This window comes from Montipora foliosa, chromosome 4, assembly GCF_036669935.1.
Source record: "Montipora foliosa isolate CH-2021 chromosome 4, ASM3666993v2, whole genome shotgun sequence".
Taxonomy (NCBI): Eukaryota; Metazoa; Cnidaria; class Anthozoa; order Scleractinia; family Acroporidae; genus Montipora; species Montipora foliosa.
The window spans coordinates 20,189,434-20,207,978 of NC_090872.1; the positions used below are offsets into that span (position 1 = coordinate 20,189,434).

An 18,545-nucleotide genomic window follows, 5' to 3' on the forward strand; every position below is an offset into this window, starting at 1 on the left:
AACAAACAAGCTTTTATTTAATTGTTCCGTGACAACTGAATGATTACAAAAGCACCGGTTTTTTTTTTTACAGTTTTTTTCTATGACAACGTTCATATACTTCACTTTTTCCTTTTTCACTTTTTCATGCCGGGTTGGAGAGGCTACAGTCTTTAAACGACATCGTCACAGGTCCTCGCGCCGACCCATTTGCAGGGTGATGAAGCTGAAATGGAGTCTGATCCAGTTAAAGTCATCAGCGACGATTCAGGCTCTGACGCCGAAGATATTGACATTGTACATTGATTACCATAATCAACGAAACAACTTTGAAACACTAAAAAGCCCATGTTCGGTTTATATTTGATGTGATTATTTTTTTTATTTAATGGTATAATAAAACAAAATATTTAAGGCACGACCTTCTGTGAGAAATATTTGAAATAATCGCCTCCCTCGAATAATCGCCCCCTTTTGGTGCGAAAAAAGACATATAAATCGCCCCCGGCTATTCACAGGCAGCCCAAGCTTAGCAAATTTGTGTCCGTTTTAGACGGGTTTGTGGCTTTCGAATTTTTGCGATGTCGTTAGTTGACATTTCCCCTCATAAAGAGAAGAAAGGCTGGTGACTCGCGGCGATCTCGTCCCACAAATTGCTCTCGCATCACGAACCAACGGTCCGAATCGCCATAAAAACATCACAGCCTTAAGCCCAGATAAATTTCCTATCACTTCAACTCCACTGCGGGACCACACAACGATTTTTGGCGGATAAATTCCAAATAATGTTCGACTTTCTATAATCTTCCCATCCGTTCAGCTAGATGTGTGGCTACGGCCGTTATAGCTTGATGGCGATCGTATTACATTCTGCACTCTCATTGGCCAATTTGAAACAGTCTAATTATTGCGCGTGGATAGTGTGCAAAAGTTCGAAAGCCACAAACCCGTCTAAAACGGACACAAATTTGTCCTCCGATTGCACAGAAAAAAAGAGGACAACCCTATGTAGAGGTAAGCGAACTTTATTTCTACATTTACAGATTATTTTAGCATTTATAAGCTCAAAGTATCTTTTCCCATACAAGGTCTATAAATCGTATACCGAGCTTGGGCTGCCTGTGGGCCATCGTGACATCATTTTCCAGTGAAGACGTAAAATCAAGTTCATTTATTCAAAAAAACTGTATTTTCAAATCATTACAAAGCAGGCATGTCGTCTTTTTCACCATTCTCTCTCATTATAACCATAGTTATGTTATAACTAACGCGTACACTTTTTTGGGTGTTCTCAAATGTACTTGTTGTTGCAAATTTCCCCGTTACCTTTTCCTGATAGTTATTTCTTTTGAAGAATTATTTTTGAATGTTGCTGTCTTTACTCAGTTTTCTCACTATGCTGCGCCTTTAGTTCGCTTATCGCTGTCTAGAAAGAAATTTGACTGTGTCGGTCTCTTTTCGGCTTCTTGAAAGGCCATTACCTTCAGTGTATTGCTAGGTGGAAAAAGAAAACATGGTCATACCGTAGTTGGATACTTGAAGGATGCGAAACTTCTGCGAACATTGTGTATATTGCACTTAAAGGAGCGAAGACTTCGAGATTTACAAGAACAATTTGAGGCAAAGAGGGAGATGTTAGAGTACCAGTTGCAAATGTCTGCTGTTTGCCTGTAGTCAAACGTTTTTTTGACAGATAAGAATTTGAGTTCGATAAGTTTTAACGACATATTATTCTCAAATCCAATAGCCCATTTCCGAGTTGCTGCATGCCTCAGTTTCAAAGCGAGTCCTGTTGCACAACCATTAAAATGGAAATGAGTTGCGTATTCTGCAAACTCATTTCCCTTACAATAGTTGAGACTCGGAAATGGCCCATTAGATTACGATTAACTTGTGACAGCATGAAGACACTGATAAATTCGGGCACTGCTAATCGCTAGCTATGGAAAGCCGATCTTTTAACTTATGTCTCCAAGGTAACAAAATGCAAAGTGACTGTGAAGTTTTACGACTTAAATCCTCTCCGTTCCAGAGTGAATTGCGACACCCGAAAATGGCCCGTAAAGTTTAATTAAAGTTGGTCTACGTTCGAGAAACGGGCCCCAGAACTCCCGACAAATACTAAATTTTGATTAGGATCAAAGAATCGATTTGTAAGGTTTGATAAGTCGAGTGCCATGGATGCATCAGAACTGAAGACAGACAAAACAGGACCCAAGTTTCAAAATACTTTTAATAGCTACGGAGCGAGTAGCCAGAATGCATCGCTCTTTGACAGGGAGCTTCGACATTATCGACCCCTTTATTAATAGCGGCCTGTGTAGTCAGCTCAAGGGGAGAGGGAAGCGAAGCGAGTGACCAGGCCTTTTCTCCCTCCCCAGTTCCCTTTCCGCGTGGTTTGGTCACTCGCTTCGCTTCTCTCTCCCCTCCCCTCGCGCTTTCTACGCAGGCTACTTAATTAAGTAAAAAGATTTCGACACTTCTCCTGCATTTTCACTGTTTTGCCATGACTGAAACATTTTTTCAAGTGCTTAAATATATTCAACCTAGATCTACATCAAATGCAATTGAATAGTTGGTCTTTTGGATAGGAGCAGAAGATATTTGAACCACCATGAAACCCTGCTCGTTTCAAATTGCCTTATTTCTACGTTGTCACCTTGAGTGAACTCTTCGTTCTACAATGTCCGCAACAATTTCATATCCTTTGGCTATACTAGTTAAGAGTGTAGTGTTAGAAGTTGTGATGTCATTGTGATGTCATGTTACCACGTGACGCGAAAGAGTGTTCAGTATTATTCAGCATTGTTCAGTATTGTGTATTCAGTACCAGCATCTATAGCAGTTTCGAGTTCAATTAGGAGTTTTCAAGTACAGTTATCAGATAGTTTTAAACGGTGTCAGAGTGTAATAAGAAACGATATTAAAGAGTTAGGTATTCAAGTACTCTCGGATCGCCAGTTTACGCATGGGATAGCCTTCGACACAACACTGAGAGAACTATATAGTTCGTCACTGTGACTCCTGGTCAAAGCGAAGCTCCTCCTTAGAGAAGTGCATTCTGGTTGGAAGTGCAACGTATTATGATTAAAAGCCAGCAAAGACAAATACATCGAGATTTGGTTTATACAACTCTATCGAACAAAGCACAAAAAATACAACGCTGTAAAGAAACATATGGAACAATGTTGAAAAGGGATTCTCAATGAAAGCGCCCAGCACCGTACCTGGAGGAAACCCAAAAACTACACTAGTAATAGTTGTTTGTTATTTATTTGTTCGAGCAGGTTGATGTTTTGGCAGCTATTCAGCTGATGTGGACCTGTTATACCCATCCATCCACACACTCACGAAGGACAGCCCTGAACACCGGGAACTTCATTCCCTACTCTTCTCGAATAGTGTGTGGGTTCTTTAACGTCCCACAATGAACATGAAAGATATTTGTGAGACGGGGCCGACGGTTTATAGTCGTTATCCGAGAAGACTTGAAAGTCTCACCATTTGCTGATGTTATTACAAAGACAGCACTTTCTTCTCAGTTATTTTAAGTCACTGAGTGTTCCCTGAGTGTTGGTCCGGCCAGAGTCGAACTCACGACCTCTCGCATTCCAAGTTGGACTGGAGCCAATGAAATCACACGTAGTGTTTGTCTACCTTGATCGACGACTGCTCTTGCACGTGATTCCAAGGTAGAAGGGAGCCAATGAAATCGCACAACAGAAAAACACGGCGATTTGTGACTACGATGAAAATAAAACGAAATTTTTCAATTTTTACCGCGCGCTGCCTTTGGCATCTAGCATAATAATCATTACCGGCTCACATTCACTAGCATCAACCATTTTAATCTTATTGTTCCTCTACACCAGCCTTCAGTACTATTGAGATCCTGTTGAAAACACTCTTGGTCATTAACATCATAGTGAGTAACCTTGTAAAGCTAACTGTCATCTGCATAGAGTACAATCTTGTTAGCCTCAGAAACTACACTGGGCAGATCATTAATAAAGATCACAAAAAAAAATGGTGTCCGAGGCTCGAGCCTTGCGTTTCGCCAGATGTAACAGTACTGAAGCCAAGGAGAGCCTAGGACTAACCGAACAACTCACAATTTTTGTTTGCGATTAGCTAAATAATCCTTACACCAGTCAGTCAAGTAGTTTTCCCCTCAATCATTTCTGTCCTAGCTTCATTATCAAAAGAGAATGATCAAAGAGATCAAAAGCTTTTGAAAAATCTAAAAATACCACATCAACTTGTAGTTGGTTAATTATATAAGGCTTTAGCCCAGTCGTGATGCACCAACTGGGTGACACTGAGTATATCTACCTTTCACAAAGGAAACCGTGGTGCGAGTCATGTAAATAATGACATACCTGATCATAAATAACCGTGAGAATGAACAATTATCTCCTGACATTTTCTAATCAGTTACAGACAACCAGGAAATTTCGTCTGCAATTTTCCGCAGAATTTATGATTCCGTCCTTGTAAACTGGGGAAATGTTAGCCATCTTTCATAATTGTGGAACAGTTTCTAGTCCCGTTCGAAAGACATATCATTAAATAAACTTGATTTCCATTTGAGTATCTTTGAGTAAACGGGCACGAACAGAATCCACACCTGCGCATGCCCTGGGCCTTACCGGGATATTTTCTGCACTTCATCACGATTCACGGTCACCACAGTGTAGGATTTGTCTCAAACTTCGGATTATATTATATAACTATCAACGTTACAGTTTTCCAAACACCTTTCCTGACGATCGACGCTGTCATATTTTTGCCAAAAAGGAAGGATCCTGTGCCGAGGTAACAACTAATTGACTCTATTTTTTTTATATACCCTGCAATGATTCTGAAAAAGTGCATCCGACAAACCAAAGGTTTGGTTTGGTAGTTCTTGGTTCGCTTCAAAAAGAGCACGAGAAACCAGTCTTTCTTTGACAAATGGAAAACTCTTCTTTGGGACACCCTTGCCAAATCAAAAATTCTTACCAGTATTGAAACTTGAAACACTAAATTCGACCACCCTCCTTAATTAGAACCATGACGATCATGGCCTTTTATTTTTATATCTCGTTAAATAATTAAAGGGAAGGACGCGAATAGGCGAGTGCAAAATGACTCATGTTTCATCCTAACTTGAGATCAACCCCTGATGACGACTCTGGCAGGAGTGTCGAGTACCTCTCAGTCTCGTAGAAATAGTTTTTTTCTCTCCAACATACCCGCTGTAATTGCCAAGACAAAGACCGAAATTTTCGGCAAAATTTTCAGCTCTTTTGCCCGGGCTGAGAATCCTGGACCGGTTTCAGAAACCTAACAAAGTGCAACAGCTATTTAATTACGAAGTGCGACGAGTGTTTACAAAATGCGACAGGTATTACAAAGTGCGATGATTATTACAAAGTGCGACAGAACAAACCTTCTCCATGTAATCACCACTTTCGTTTCAAGAGGATTTCTTTCAGAACCCGGGCTAAAATTCGCCATGTATCCACCCCCAAATTACATAGTATGTCGAATTTCTCTTGAGTTCATCTCATGAAACGTCTCTTGTCGACGTGACGTGGATGCGTTGCTTACATTTTTGTCAGCTGTGTGTTTGTCATTTCAAGTGTCAGCTGGGAAAAACCTCCGTCCTTGAAACAAATTAACTATGAAGGAGCCAAACGATGGGGATGCCGAATTCTTTTTTTTTTGGGGGGGGGGGGGAGGGGAGGGGAGGGGACGGGGTGGGCGATTAAGGATCAGTCATCGATTGTCGAGCCTTTTTCGCAAAAACCTATTTTTCCTCTACCTGCTCACGCGCATGAGCCACAACCGGAGACAACTTCTAAGTTTCAGGAAAACTTCGCTTTCTTCTAGCGCTTTCTTGTTTTATGATGAAATGTTTGAATAAATTACGGTAATAATCTATTTTTGTGCTTTGTTATATTTTTCAGAACAATTCGCATGTGGGCTGCGTTCTTTAACTTCCTCGATATGCCATGCACGATAAAAGAAAACTGCTTTCATGTTAATATTGTTCATTATCTTTCAAAACGTGAAAGAAATACTAAAATCTTGGTATTTTGTTATTGATGCAATATTTTCGCTTATTCTGGTGTTCGATAGAGTGTTCATAGCAACGATTACCAAGTCTTAGGGGAAGTCACAACACCGGAAGTTTAACCGTGACTCATAAATGTAACGACGCCGTAACGGGTTGAGAGAAGATCGAGACGAGAACCTTTAATTTCTGTAAAATGTCTTTTTGTTCATACTTAATCGATCACTTCCATAAGAGCTGAAACTGAAACTAACTTCGCGGAATAAATTTCCATTTCGTTTCTATTACTGTAAAATGAGAGGTGATTAAACCTACATACTAGAAAGGGAAAGATTCCGAAGAATAACTATAATTAAACATTGACATCCCGTGATCGTTTACTTTCGAAAACACCCAAAGAAGCATCAATAGTTAATGATTTTGCGGGGGCTGTGTTACCTTTTGCTTTCTACGGTCTGTATGTTCAGAATTCTCTCCCAAAATTTCATTGCTCAGTGCTCTGTTTGAAAAGTTTAGTTAGACCACAGAACGGTTGAAACTGCACAGCTGGCGTTGCATTATTCATCCAGTTCTTCATGGCAAATATTAGCATCCTCAAGTTGGCTTTTGTCGCGTTGCTCTCCTTCAACGTAAGTGAGTTTGATGATGCAATTATTTTTAAGCGTGTTTCCAAACTTTTTAGGTGCTGTTAAGAATCTTAAACAGTAAAATGTTTGTAGTTAATTATTGAAGGTTTTAAAAAATAATTCACAGCATCAGTGCAGAACGGAATGTCTTTTTTGTATTCCATGTAACCAATTGATGGATATATTTTTAAAGTCTCTGTTGTGCGAGTGAACTCGTGGTTTAAATAAGATAACTTCAGATGTGGATCTTCAGTGGTGTTCCATCTGGGCCTGTCAGATTACTTTTAAATGCTTGGAATTGATTGGAAAAGAAACGGCTGTGTCGAAAAGTCTGACGGGGACGCGGGGATGCGGAGACAGGGGCCGTGGGGACTTGGGAACTCGGGGACGTCGGGACGTGGAGACTCGGAGACTCGGGGACTCGGGGAAGTGGGGACGTAAGGACTCGGGGTCTCGGGAACGTGGCGACTCATTTTTACCATTTGCTTAACTTTTCATCATATTTCACAAAATCCTCGTCCGGCTGTTGATCGTAACTGCGTTGTACCCCGGTTTTAAGTTCCTCATTTGTACAATGTGAAACAGAGGTGTAGTAAATATATATAGAATAGTTTATTACTCGTCTTCATAAAAAGGTGACTTTCATTACACTACTATCAAGTTACATAGTAGAGTAATTTAGGTAAAAGGAAGGGACACATTTTTTTTGCATTAAGTCCTTATTTGACATAGGTAGAGCGGTTTTCAAATGAGTGTCGTAAAACCAAAACCATAGTAATTACTTTAACCAATCAAAAAGGACGGAGACAATCCAGTAAACCAATCAAAACTCGAAGTAATTACACGTAGCCGACACAAAAGGCGGGAAAATGTGCACGCGCGAGCCACAATTGGTTTTGGTTTCACTTCTGATTGGTTGAAAAAGTGGCGCGAAAACTTTGAACCAATCACTGAGTGAAGTAGATGCAAAACCAAAGTAATTCGCTAATTACTTTCTACACTCAATTGAAAACCGCTCTAACATGAATAAAACGTTGGTATGACCATTTCTCAGATTCTTTTAACATTCCCCAAGTATATCGTGACTTGAATATTTAACAGTATTTCTACTTTCTGCATCCTAACCTTTTCATTTTTAATTATGGTCATTATGCATTTCAATCGTAGTTGCCTGTGTCACGCACGTCACATTTCTTGACTGAAGACGTCATAACGCTTGTTTTTGAGTTTGGGGGAACGTTTACCCTAAAAAAGTCCGACAACGTTTTGCTTGAAACTGCTTAAAACTACCATTAACATATAATTATACCTATTAATATTTAATGAGATATCGTTCATTTTCATTGCGACCTCTATGGACACTTATTGTGTGATTTGACCTGTTTTTTTTTCTTTTAATTTTCATTTACCGTTGCCATTAAGATCGGCATATGATTAAAAGGCAGAGTGATAAAGCCTCGATAGGAGTACTTGAGCAAGGTAGCTTGATATGAGATAACTTTTCCATCCTTGTTTCCGATAAAAGATTTAAATTGTTTTTAGCCGTTAAAAATCATGTGACACATTTCAGGTGAAACAGCAAGTAGAAAGCTAAGCATGCATATTTCAAGTTAACATCGATTGGATAAATTTTTCCTCGTAAAACGAAATATGCCAATTTATGAACTTGGTCAAGCCTTAACACACTTGAGTCAAGAGTTACTTAGCTTCTGGCCCGGGGGCGCGCGCGCGGCGGTACTTTAGGAACTTCTTGGTGGGGGATGTGCCACTAGTACCCTGGAACCCTTAGCCTATACCAGAGCCGGTTCAGCTGAATTTTGCTACACTGCACCAGAGTAAACTCCCCAAATCCTCCCAATCATAGAGTAGCTGTTTTTCAGAAACTACTGAGGTCACTAGCGCAGTGTAGTCAAAACAAAACCTATACCACAATCGTTCCTCTCTCAAAAAAAGATTTATTTATACTTGTTCAGTTCGTTCAGTCTTTTTTCTGGTTTCCTTAGTCTAGATAAAATCTTCAACCAACTGGTCAGTTCCGCGTGACTGGTCAGTTCCACAATTCCCAGACAAAACTTTTCATTAAAAGTAAAATTGTCAAATGAATCGTTGCATGTAACGTCGAAGGTAAAGTCCGCTTTGCGGGTGTAAAAAATGGGCGTTTCATTTTGTGAAAAGGAAGGTTGAATTTGGTTTATAGTTTACCTCTTATTCAAGAGGTTTGCGCCCGCCTTTTGCACCCTCTGATCATTATTATCATCAAGATCATCATCGTCATCATCATCCTGCTCATCACCAACATCATCATCATCGTCGTCGTCATCAAAAACATCATCATCATCATGGTCATCAACAAAAACATCACAAACATCGTCGTCATCATCATCATCATCAACAACAACAACATCGTCATCATTATCATCTTCATCATCATCGTCATCATTAACAGCATCATCAACAACAACAACATCGTCATCATCATCATCATCATCAACAACAACAACATCGTCATCATTATCATCATCATAATCATCGTCATCATTGACAGCATCATCAACAACAACAACATCGTCATCATCATCATCATCATCATTGACAGCATCATCAACAACACCAACATCGCCATCATCATAATTATCATCATCAACAACAACAACAACGTCATCATCATCATCATCATCATTGACAGCATCATCATCATCACAAACATCGTCATCATCATCATCATCAACTTCAACAAGAACGTCATCATCATCATCATCATCATTGACAGCATCATCATCATCACAAACATCGTCATCATCATCATCATCATCAACAACAACAACAACGTCATCATCATCATCATCATTGACAGCATCATCATCATCACAAACATCGTCATCATCATCATCATCAACTACAACAACAACGTCATCATCATCATCGTCATCATTAACAGCATCATCATCATCACCAACTTCGTCATCAACAACAACAACAACAACATCATCATCATCATCATCACTTTTATTGTCGTTCTCAAATAATAACTACCATCAATGTTATGACGCTTTTCATTACAGGGAGTGGCTGGCGAGGAGTGCAAAAAAGATCAATTTAAACAAGGTGGGCGCTGTACACAATGCCCGCCATGCCCCCCTGGAGAACAGATCACAGACTATTGTGGACATAACAGCAATGGAGAGCAGACCGGCAACAAGTGCACGAACTGTACTGTCGGTATTAACTACAACGACGGGAATTCCACAAAAGTCTGTAAAAATTGTCTCTACTGCAAGACCGTGAAGAAGGTTGAGATCTGGCCCTGCACACCGACCAGTAATACCGTTTGCGCATGTCCTAAAGGGTGAGATAAATCGTAAAATAAATAAGTAATATAAGGAATAATTGAGGAATGGGTATAATTAATATCAAGAACTTTGAAGATCGACTAGGCGTCACAAGAGAATTAAGAAGAGGGTGGCAGATAGGAATGTTACCTGCAAAATTTTGTGCTATTAACCTCAGTCTGGATGAGATGAAATTTTTTGGCAAGGGGATACTCGAAATAAAAAAAACCTAGAACTCCACTGCCAACCCAGGGTCTCTCTGAAACAATGGAGGCAGAAAAGAGACACCCTGAGAACGAGGCTGCTCCACTGCGGGAGTCGAATTTACGACCTTCCGGTGAGGGCTGGGGGTAGGGAGTGAGGGTAAGGGTGATTAGGGGACAGGGGTGGGTTAGGGTTAGGATTCACCCAGACCTAATCACCTTCCGATTGCTAATTCAGATGCTTTACCAGTGAGCTATAACCGGAGACTCGTGGAGAAGGGCCATGAAACTTGGTTCAAGTGACAGTTGTCTCGCTATACTGCTAGGACTGGAAATGGTTTTATTAGTATTTCCGAGTTACCATCGACTAATATGCATTTCATCGTGGCATTTATGACATTTACCACGGTAAACATTCATTATCTCTCTCATCAAGCTCAGGCGCTTTTTAATAGTTGCTGATTTATTTGAATACTCCTCTTTTTACATTATTTGAAGGACCTATGAATCGGAAGGAGGGGATTGTGTGAAGTCGCCAACGCCAGACCACAAAGCAACAAAGGCGACACCAAAGGTCATTATGACGCCATCGAAGTCGCCAATGACTTCGATGACTTCAACAGCAAAACCTTTGCCGTCATATAAGCAGCCAGACTCATTAGCAAACACAACGCAGATGAAATTTCCCACGCCGAATTTTAACAAAGCAACAGATAAAGGTAGGAGAGTTTTCTTCATCTGTGCTATTGACAAAATCAGTCTCCACACTAGCTTTCCTTTTCAGTTGGGGATTACGAGACGTTATGCACCAGTGAGCAAAGATAAGCTGCTACGACATCTCATTCACGCGTCCCTTTTAGCGTGCAGCTCGCGCGAGAAGTGCGGACGGTTTGCTTATTAGTTGCCTGAGAAGAAATTTTCATGTTTCATCATGACAGAGAGTGAACTCAGTACCAGCTATCTTTCTGTTGCGTCTTTCTCAAGGGTCTAGAGCCTTTCTACAGCTACAACTTAAAAGTTAGCTTCTTCGAACAGCCAATTTATATGCAATATAATACAATACATACTTAACTGCCGCTCCCCATAGGGGCTTTTCAGGGCCACTGAAACACAATCAACGAAACGGCAGAACAGAACAACAACTGTTAAGAATCCCAACTGGCCGGAGGCAAACCAGTTGGCTATGTAAAAGTGCAGCTGGGAAGTTGAACTAGGGACTACCAGGAACAAATTCAACGAGTGATTAGAACGGGTTTTGAACCCGGGATCTCCGAATCTCAAGGCAAGCGCCCTAACCACTGGGCCACACTGCTTCCACATTATGCGACGCATATTATATCGACTGCACTTAATAAACGACATAACCTTATGGTTTTCTTTACAGACAAACCTCTCAGCCCTTTCCGGAAACCTGGATGGATTGTACTTGTCTGCTTAATAGCTGTTATTCTTGGATTGCTAGCAATCGCGGCATTTCACGCACGAACCCGCAAGAAAATCAGCAGTCACTGCTGTGGAAAATACGGGGAACTGAGTACTGAGGGTGAAACCACTTCCGTTTTGGTAGAAGGTCACCATAACGAACCAGCCACGGAGGAACCAATAAGTGAGTGACAGTCTATTCGTATTCCTAGAGGCCGTGGTTCTTTAGGCCAGTATCGAGAATAACCACCACTGGCTGATCCCGGAATATTGTCATTCTAAGAACACTTACACGAACCTTGAAGAGAAATCGTTTATTCAAGAATGCGCAGTTAGTCAACAGATGAACACTTCTCGCACCAATTTAGTATTAATAGCAGGGGAGATTGTAAAAGACACCCTGATTTGTCAGCCATGATACAACGGTTTGAAAATCCTGAATAATGTACCATGAAACAAACGGGAAGCATCAAAAGAACCTGTCCTTTTTTGTTGCCAAAAAGTGTGAAAACGTACTCTCCATGTCATGCAGTGGTACTTCGGTGCTCTTAGGCTGTTATTTCAGTTTAATACAAGGCAAAGTTTACAGTAAGAATGACTGAGGCTGGTGGGCACAAATCTCCTGCAAAAAGCTCAAATAGCCATCGGAATCAACTGACAAAAGCCGAGCCTCTCTATCGTGCTATTACAATATATTCTTTGACTGATTTGTTCAGAGGACACTAAACCCGGCAGAACCCACATCTTCTAGCAGAAAAAAAAACCAAATGAAACGTAAAAATAATAACTCAGGAATAAGAATATCCCCAAAAAATCACTGACGTTATTTCAAATATTTTTTGCAAACAACACGCCGTAAGTGAGCTAAATGTGCTATGCTTCTTATTTGCAGATAATGCCAGACCCATCCCTCCTTATGAAGAGCCAATGTCACCAACCCTGCGATCGCATTCAATTACAAGTAAGCTAACAACCTACCAATCAAAATAGTTCAATGTTGCCAGGGTTTACGACGACACCTTATTTGTCATTTGGTGTGAAAGTGGCCGCGCGGGCATGGGCACAAACGATAAAAATAAACACAATTATGGAAATATATGGTGCAAGGATTCGCTCGCTTAACTCGATCGGATCGCACGAGTTACCATTCTAAAAATGTATTGGGTCTGTATATAGTCGATCAAAAAATGGATGAAACCTGGATAGGAAAGCTAAATAATTGAATTTTACACTAAAATCATTGACATTGCTCTGTATGTGCTCCAAAGTTGTAGACCACTCTTTTACAAATCAGTCAATATTGTCCACCTTGTTAAAAATAATTTCATGTTATAGAAAATCGTGAGCACTATTTGCTTCTAGCGCCTTAGGGCAGACTCAAACAAGGGCTCCGTTTTCTCAACTTAAGAAAAAGATTTTATCTCACTTGCTAATAATTTCGTGGCATTCCTTTGATACTCAGATCTTTGCTGCAACAGTGGAACCGAGGAGACAGCGAACGAACAAAAGCGGTGTACATGCAATATAAAAACGTCAGGTACTTTTTAACTCTTTCACTCCCAATATCTAAAAGTTCACTCTCCAAAGTAATACCATAGATTTATTTGCAGGCTGGTCATGAGAATTTGGTGTTATATCAAGACAATATCCACCAGCTGACAATAATCCTCATTCTCAATATCTGTCTACCGGACAGGATTGAAATTGTAAGGAGAATTTACATCCTTGCCTCGACCACAGCACCCACGCGTTTTTCCCGCCCAGTATACATATGTCCAGAAATTAGATGCATCTTGATTTCAATAAGTGTCACGAAATGTCCCCTTTATTTTCTCCCCAACTTCAAAATCATTCGTGTCTCGGAATTGTTTCGCTTTCCCGACTATCTGCGCCTTGAACAGGCTAGGGTTGATTTTAAATTAGTGGAGATCCAATATCTCTACTCCGTTTTGTCTTGTTGCGGACGGCAAGGATGATAGCCAATGACATCTTGAGTGCAAACGGTGGCAGTCAGAAACTCTGGCTTTATTAACCAATTAAACAAGCCAGTTTTCACTGCCTATATTACATTTATTTGTTAAGAGCATTGTTCTTAATTAAGTTACCAGTCTCTTTCAAAGTTTTACACATATATAGGATTTTAAAATTTGTTCAACAGTCACTTCTGAAGATTTATAACATATCATACGAAACGACAAGTTAAAATACATTATGCATGATATGTTTATCACCACAGTTTTGTTTTTGATCAAGTTAAAATGGCCGAAAAAACAAGAGTTTTTACAATGACATCTTGACAAATTGGGCCATTTGTTTAACAATCATTTAACAACCATGGGCCAGGATGTCCAAGTTTTCTTGAAGAGATTGCCAAAACACTTCAATGGGTGCCAATTTCTGTAAAGAGGCATCTTATATTAACCTCTTAGATTTGCACGATTTGTTATACACCGGTGAGAATTTTAAGAGATGGGTTTTTCTTAGTTTTAACCAAAAACACAGAGTTACGTTAGTCACAGCGCCGAGGAAGCAAACACTTGGAAATTTGGTGTGACTAGTCAATAAAATGACTAATTAAAATAGTTATATATTAATTAAGCATCCACCCTTCGTTTCTTGTAGAAACTTCACTCCGGTCCCTTGATAAATTGACCTTCAGCTCCTTGTCTGCTGAAACAATTTCGGACGAATGGCAAGAGAGAGGAAATATTCCAAGCCACTTCTCTTCGCGGTCTGATCATCGCTGCGTCACCACAAATTCGTCTTCAAACGGTCGAACGCCATCTCCGCCTGGTAGGCGGTCACCTGACCATCATTGCGTGACATCCTATCCTTTTCCAACTCACGTGATAAGATCTCAAGCACAAGTGCAATCACCAGGACATTCATGCGCGACGTGCTCTGCAAATTCCTCTTGCGTAACGGCATCACCATATGTGGGGCGATCACCTGAACATCGCTGTGTCACACCTTCTTCATGGTCGACTTGCACGAGTCAAGCTTCCTCTTCTTGCAGGGTTTCGCCTGATCCATCAATTTTCTCCAGCCTCCATAGCCATTCTAGTTCTTACGAAGATCAGGGAATTAGCAATCAAAGTGGAGGGTCCACACAGAGCAACTACGAGATGCAATCGATTCCAGTTAGTGTGGAAGCATTCGACAAAGAGTACCAAGCAGGTCCGTCAAAACCAATGGCGAAAAAAAACCCACTAGCGTCAAAGAGAAACAATGAGAGCAGATCAGTGGAGGGGAGACAGAGCCCCACTGCTAAACAAGACTTGTCCAGCCCTTGCAAGTCTGAATTACGACCGACCGAGCTCTTAACAAAAACGGAAACAGGGGACGACAAAGAGAGAGAGATGACGCAGAGGCCAGAAGAAGGAACAGGCTTTGTCGTCATGAAAGTCGGCGGTAATGATACTAGGATTATTAAGGCAGAGAAAATTGGGTCTGTTTTGATTCAGACAAACGATGCAAATGAGTTATCTGATTGTCAGCTTTCTCAGAATGTAGCTTTAAAAAGTTACAATTCGTCGTCATCAAGGTTGATCTAAAGTTATGGCAAGAGTCCTTTTATATGCCACCAAATTGAAAGAGAGCCCGTTAATAATAATTAGCGTCCTTTCTTTTAAGAGAAGATGCAAATAGGTGTCAGGCCGCACATCATTTCAGAATCATGTTTTAAAAGGCCAAACTGGAGGATCCCGTACTAGACCATTTGCAGCTTAGTGATTACATGGTACAAAAACTGCCATATTAGAACTCAAACTGCGCACTGGGACACCTAAAACATAGCAAGTTAATTTAAATTCTCTTTGCTGTAGATGTCCCAGTGGGCAACAGATCTTTTTGTGGATACGGCGGCCATTTTGATTTCTATTGTTTGGAAAGACATTATGGGATGCTCAGGGGGGAAATTAATATGTATTTACCCACTGGGCATCCCATAATAGCTATTTGAAACAATAGAAATCAAAATGGCCGCCGTACCTGCAAGAAGGTATATTTGCGTTCCAGTATTCTCTACTTTCTCAAATCTCATAATGCATCTTGTTTAACCCACAGAATTTTGCATAATCATTGTTTTCGATTTCTCTTGGGACATGAAGACGTCCCAAGTTGAATTGAAAGCAATGCTTATGCAATTTTTTTTTTGGGGGGGGGGGGGCCTGGGGGGGGGCGGGGGAGGTAGAAGAGGTGTATTATGGGATATGAGAAAGTAGAGAATGGATGCAAAAGGGAGGGAGTAACGAAGTGACGCTGTTTACTCTATCCAGCTCAATGACTGTAATAAAAATTTCGAAATTTCGGAACGTCAGATTCCGCGTGTTTATGGAACATGTAATAATCTAGGTATAGACTACATCATGTGTAGTCACTGAACATTGCTTCTTGTTATCTTGTCTTTTGATCTAGTTACTCCAAGATCTGATTGTTCATACCGCCCTTATCCACGGAACAAGAAACATCGCTGCCAAGGTATGCAATGTGCGTCGACATTGGACCCGAAAATGCTTTAGTTCGATTCTCTTAAGGGATGAAGCCACTAAAATACGGCTTGAAAGCAATGTAGGCGTAAAGCCAAAATAATCAGCCTTGGTTAAGACTCGAGAAACACTCTTAATCCAATCTTGTCTCTCCTGGCTTCGTCGCTCTATAGACCTTATGCAAAAATGGCTGCCTTTAAATTAATCTTTTGTTCATATTCAAAACAGCCCAACTAACCTCGTTCGGGATAACAAATTCTTTAGAACTTTTGTCTCAAAAACGAGGTTAGTTGGGCTATTTTGAATATGAACAAAAGAATAATTTAAAGGCAGCCACTTTTGCATAGGGTCTTTTAACTCACGCTTCCACAAAAAGACTGAAACTGTAGAGCTGCTTGCAGCTTAAATCCTTGTGATTGTGTGAGTTTGATTGTACCTTTTCTCCATCCTTTTTGCGATTGTCCAGTCGAAATAATTGTGTTTGAATTTCAAGCCACTGACTGAGTTTGCGGAAAATCTCTCACAGAATCATAACGTTTGTCATTATTCAATTGTTGTGTCATAATTTATTTTTGCAGAATGTTGCCCACAGCCAGACGACTTATTTTTTCAGCTTATAATAGAAAGACTTTGCCTTAAGGAGCAAATTTGCAAGGAGCTTAACAAGAATTTCAAGGAATTAGCCATTTCAGCGCGAGTGGAGAAAGAAATTGGAGATTGCGAAACCACTTTAAACCCTGCCGAACATGTTTTGGACACAATTAAAGCTTCTTATCCAAGAATGAGGTTGAGTGAATTCAACGAGCTTCTTCTTCAAATCAAGAGACGAGACATTGTTGAACTTATCCAGAATCATCATTTATCGTGCAGCCTATGTCAACGAAACAGATTTGACTCAAATGCTTAGTTTGCCAGAGCGCCTTTGGCTATCTGCTGACATAAGAATTTTTTAAAGTTGCTTTGAAATTAAGTTAGACATAACTGAGAGACTTTGTAAAGCTAAAATGAAATTTCAGGAGACAATATTATACCAATAATGATCAAGCAAAGTAGTAAAGGTTTGCCATGACTCGTTTAATTAAAAAACAAAATAAATTTCCGCAGTTTTTCCTCCTTCTTGCGTTTTCTTGACTTTTTTCCCTTGTTTCTTGGGTCGGCACAGCAAAAGGTTAAGAGAAAGCCCGCGATACCCTGACGCATTTACAGGAAAAGTGAATTTATTGGTCCCTTTGATGTTGTAGTCTCTCTCTAACGCCGCCCTGAAAAAGGACCTGGAACCCAGGTGGGGAAACAGGGAGTCCTGTATAATTTGCAGGCGCATGCTCAGAATGAGCCAATCATATTGCATTAGATGCTAGTGTTATGTTTATGATTGATATGTGTACAAAAATCGTATTTGAAAATTATTGTGTGCTTTGGGGTGCCAGGAAGGTAACATAGAAGTTATGTCTTGCTCCGACCAAACGTAGAGAAAAATACCCGATCGAACAGATGTTGGAAATTTATTGCCGAAGAAATGTAACCACTGATAATCATGGGCTCACTTTCAAGGCGGGGGAAGTGGGAGTCCGGGACAGGACTATTGATGATGTGCCGTAGATGTGGTTATTAATCTTCAGTGAGGACCAAAAGGTCGTCTGAACCAAGAAGACGGTCTTTATTTTTTAAAAAAGAGAACAATCTTAGATCAACATGAGCCCCAAAAATGTGGCTCCTTTCGCCATAAAAAGGGTCGGCAACGTCAACACAAATGTCATTTAAAATTGCATGTTCCACCAAATTTAAAGTTTTTCGAACTGAGTCGTTTATTCTCTATATATCTTTAACTTCACGTCCGTCCAAACCAATCGAGTTATAGAATATTTCGCCCTTTTTCTATAACATAAACAAGATGGAATACGTGTATTTTTAAGTGACGTTTTTTATTGCCATTGCCGATGTCATTGCTCAAACTCCCAATTGAGTCAAACTTGTCATCACGGCCGCATGACATGTTCTACTGTACGTTCTACTCAAAACCGCTGGACGCAAGCAAGGATTTTTCTTTTTATCTTATATTGTATAAATAAGATGGTGATGATGATGCTACAAGCCCACACCGTAGTGGTGTCAAAAACTGGAATTTTACGCAACGTCTTATACAAAAATATCGTCGTTAATCGAAACCAATAGCAGATCATGGTATGTATGATTGTATCCCCCCCCCCCCCACACAGGATTGATCAACAGGACTTATGTGTACCTTATAAAACAAGAAACGAAATCCAGGAGCCCTACTGATACAGGCCCTTAGCATTTAATGGCAAGGTTGCATGCGTTTATTTATTTAGCTGCGGTCGTGGGCTGAAAATTTTGTAAGTCACGCTTTATATATCAATGTCACGCGATAAGCGGAAATGAAAAAATTGATTCACGTAAACGTTTGAACACAACATTTCGTC

The 18,545-nt window shown here is 40.3% G+C and overlaps 1 protein-coding gene across 1 annotated transcript; it reads left to right on the forward strand.

The window, feature by feature from the left end:
• The first annotated feature begins 4,628 nt into the window (after window positions 1-4,628).
• On the forward strand, window positions 4,629-17,216 carry LOC138000225 (uncharacterized). The gene is made up of 10 exons (XM_068846482.1): window positions 4,629-4,794; window positions 5,931-6,666; window positions 9,726-10,009; window positions 10,694-10,914; window positions 11,580-11,801; window positions 12,510-12,578; window positions 13,080-13,154; window positions 14,240-15,028; window positions 16,034-16,096; window positions 16,683-17,216. The coding sequence occupies exons 2-10, from the start codon at window positions 6,613-6,615 to the stop codon at window positions 17,009-17,011; spliced, it is 2,106 nt and encodes a 701-aa protein (XP_068702583.1). The 5' UTR covers window positions 4,629-4,794; window positions 5,931-6,612; the 3' UTR covers window positions 17,012-17,216.
• Window positions 17,217-18,545: the final 1,329 nt, after the last annotated feature.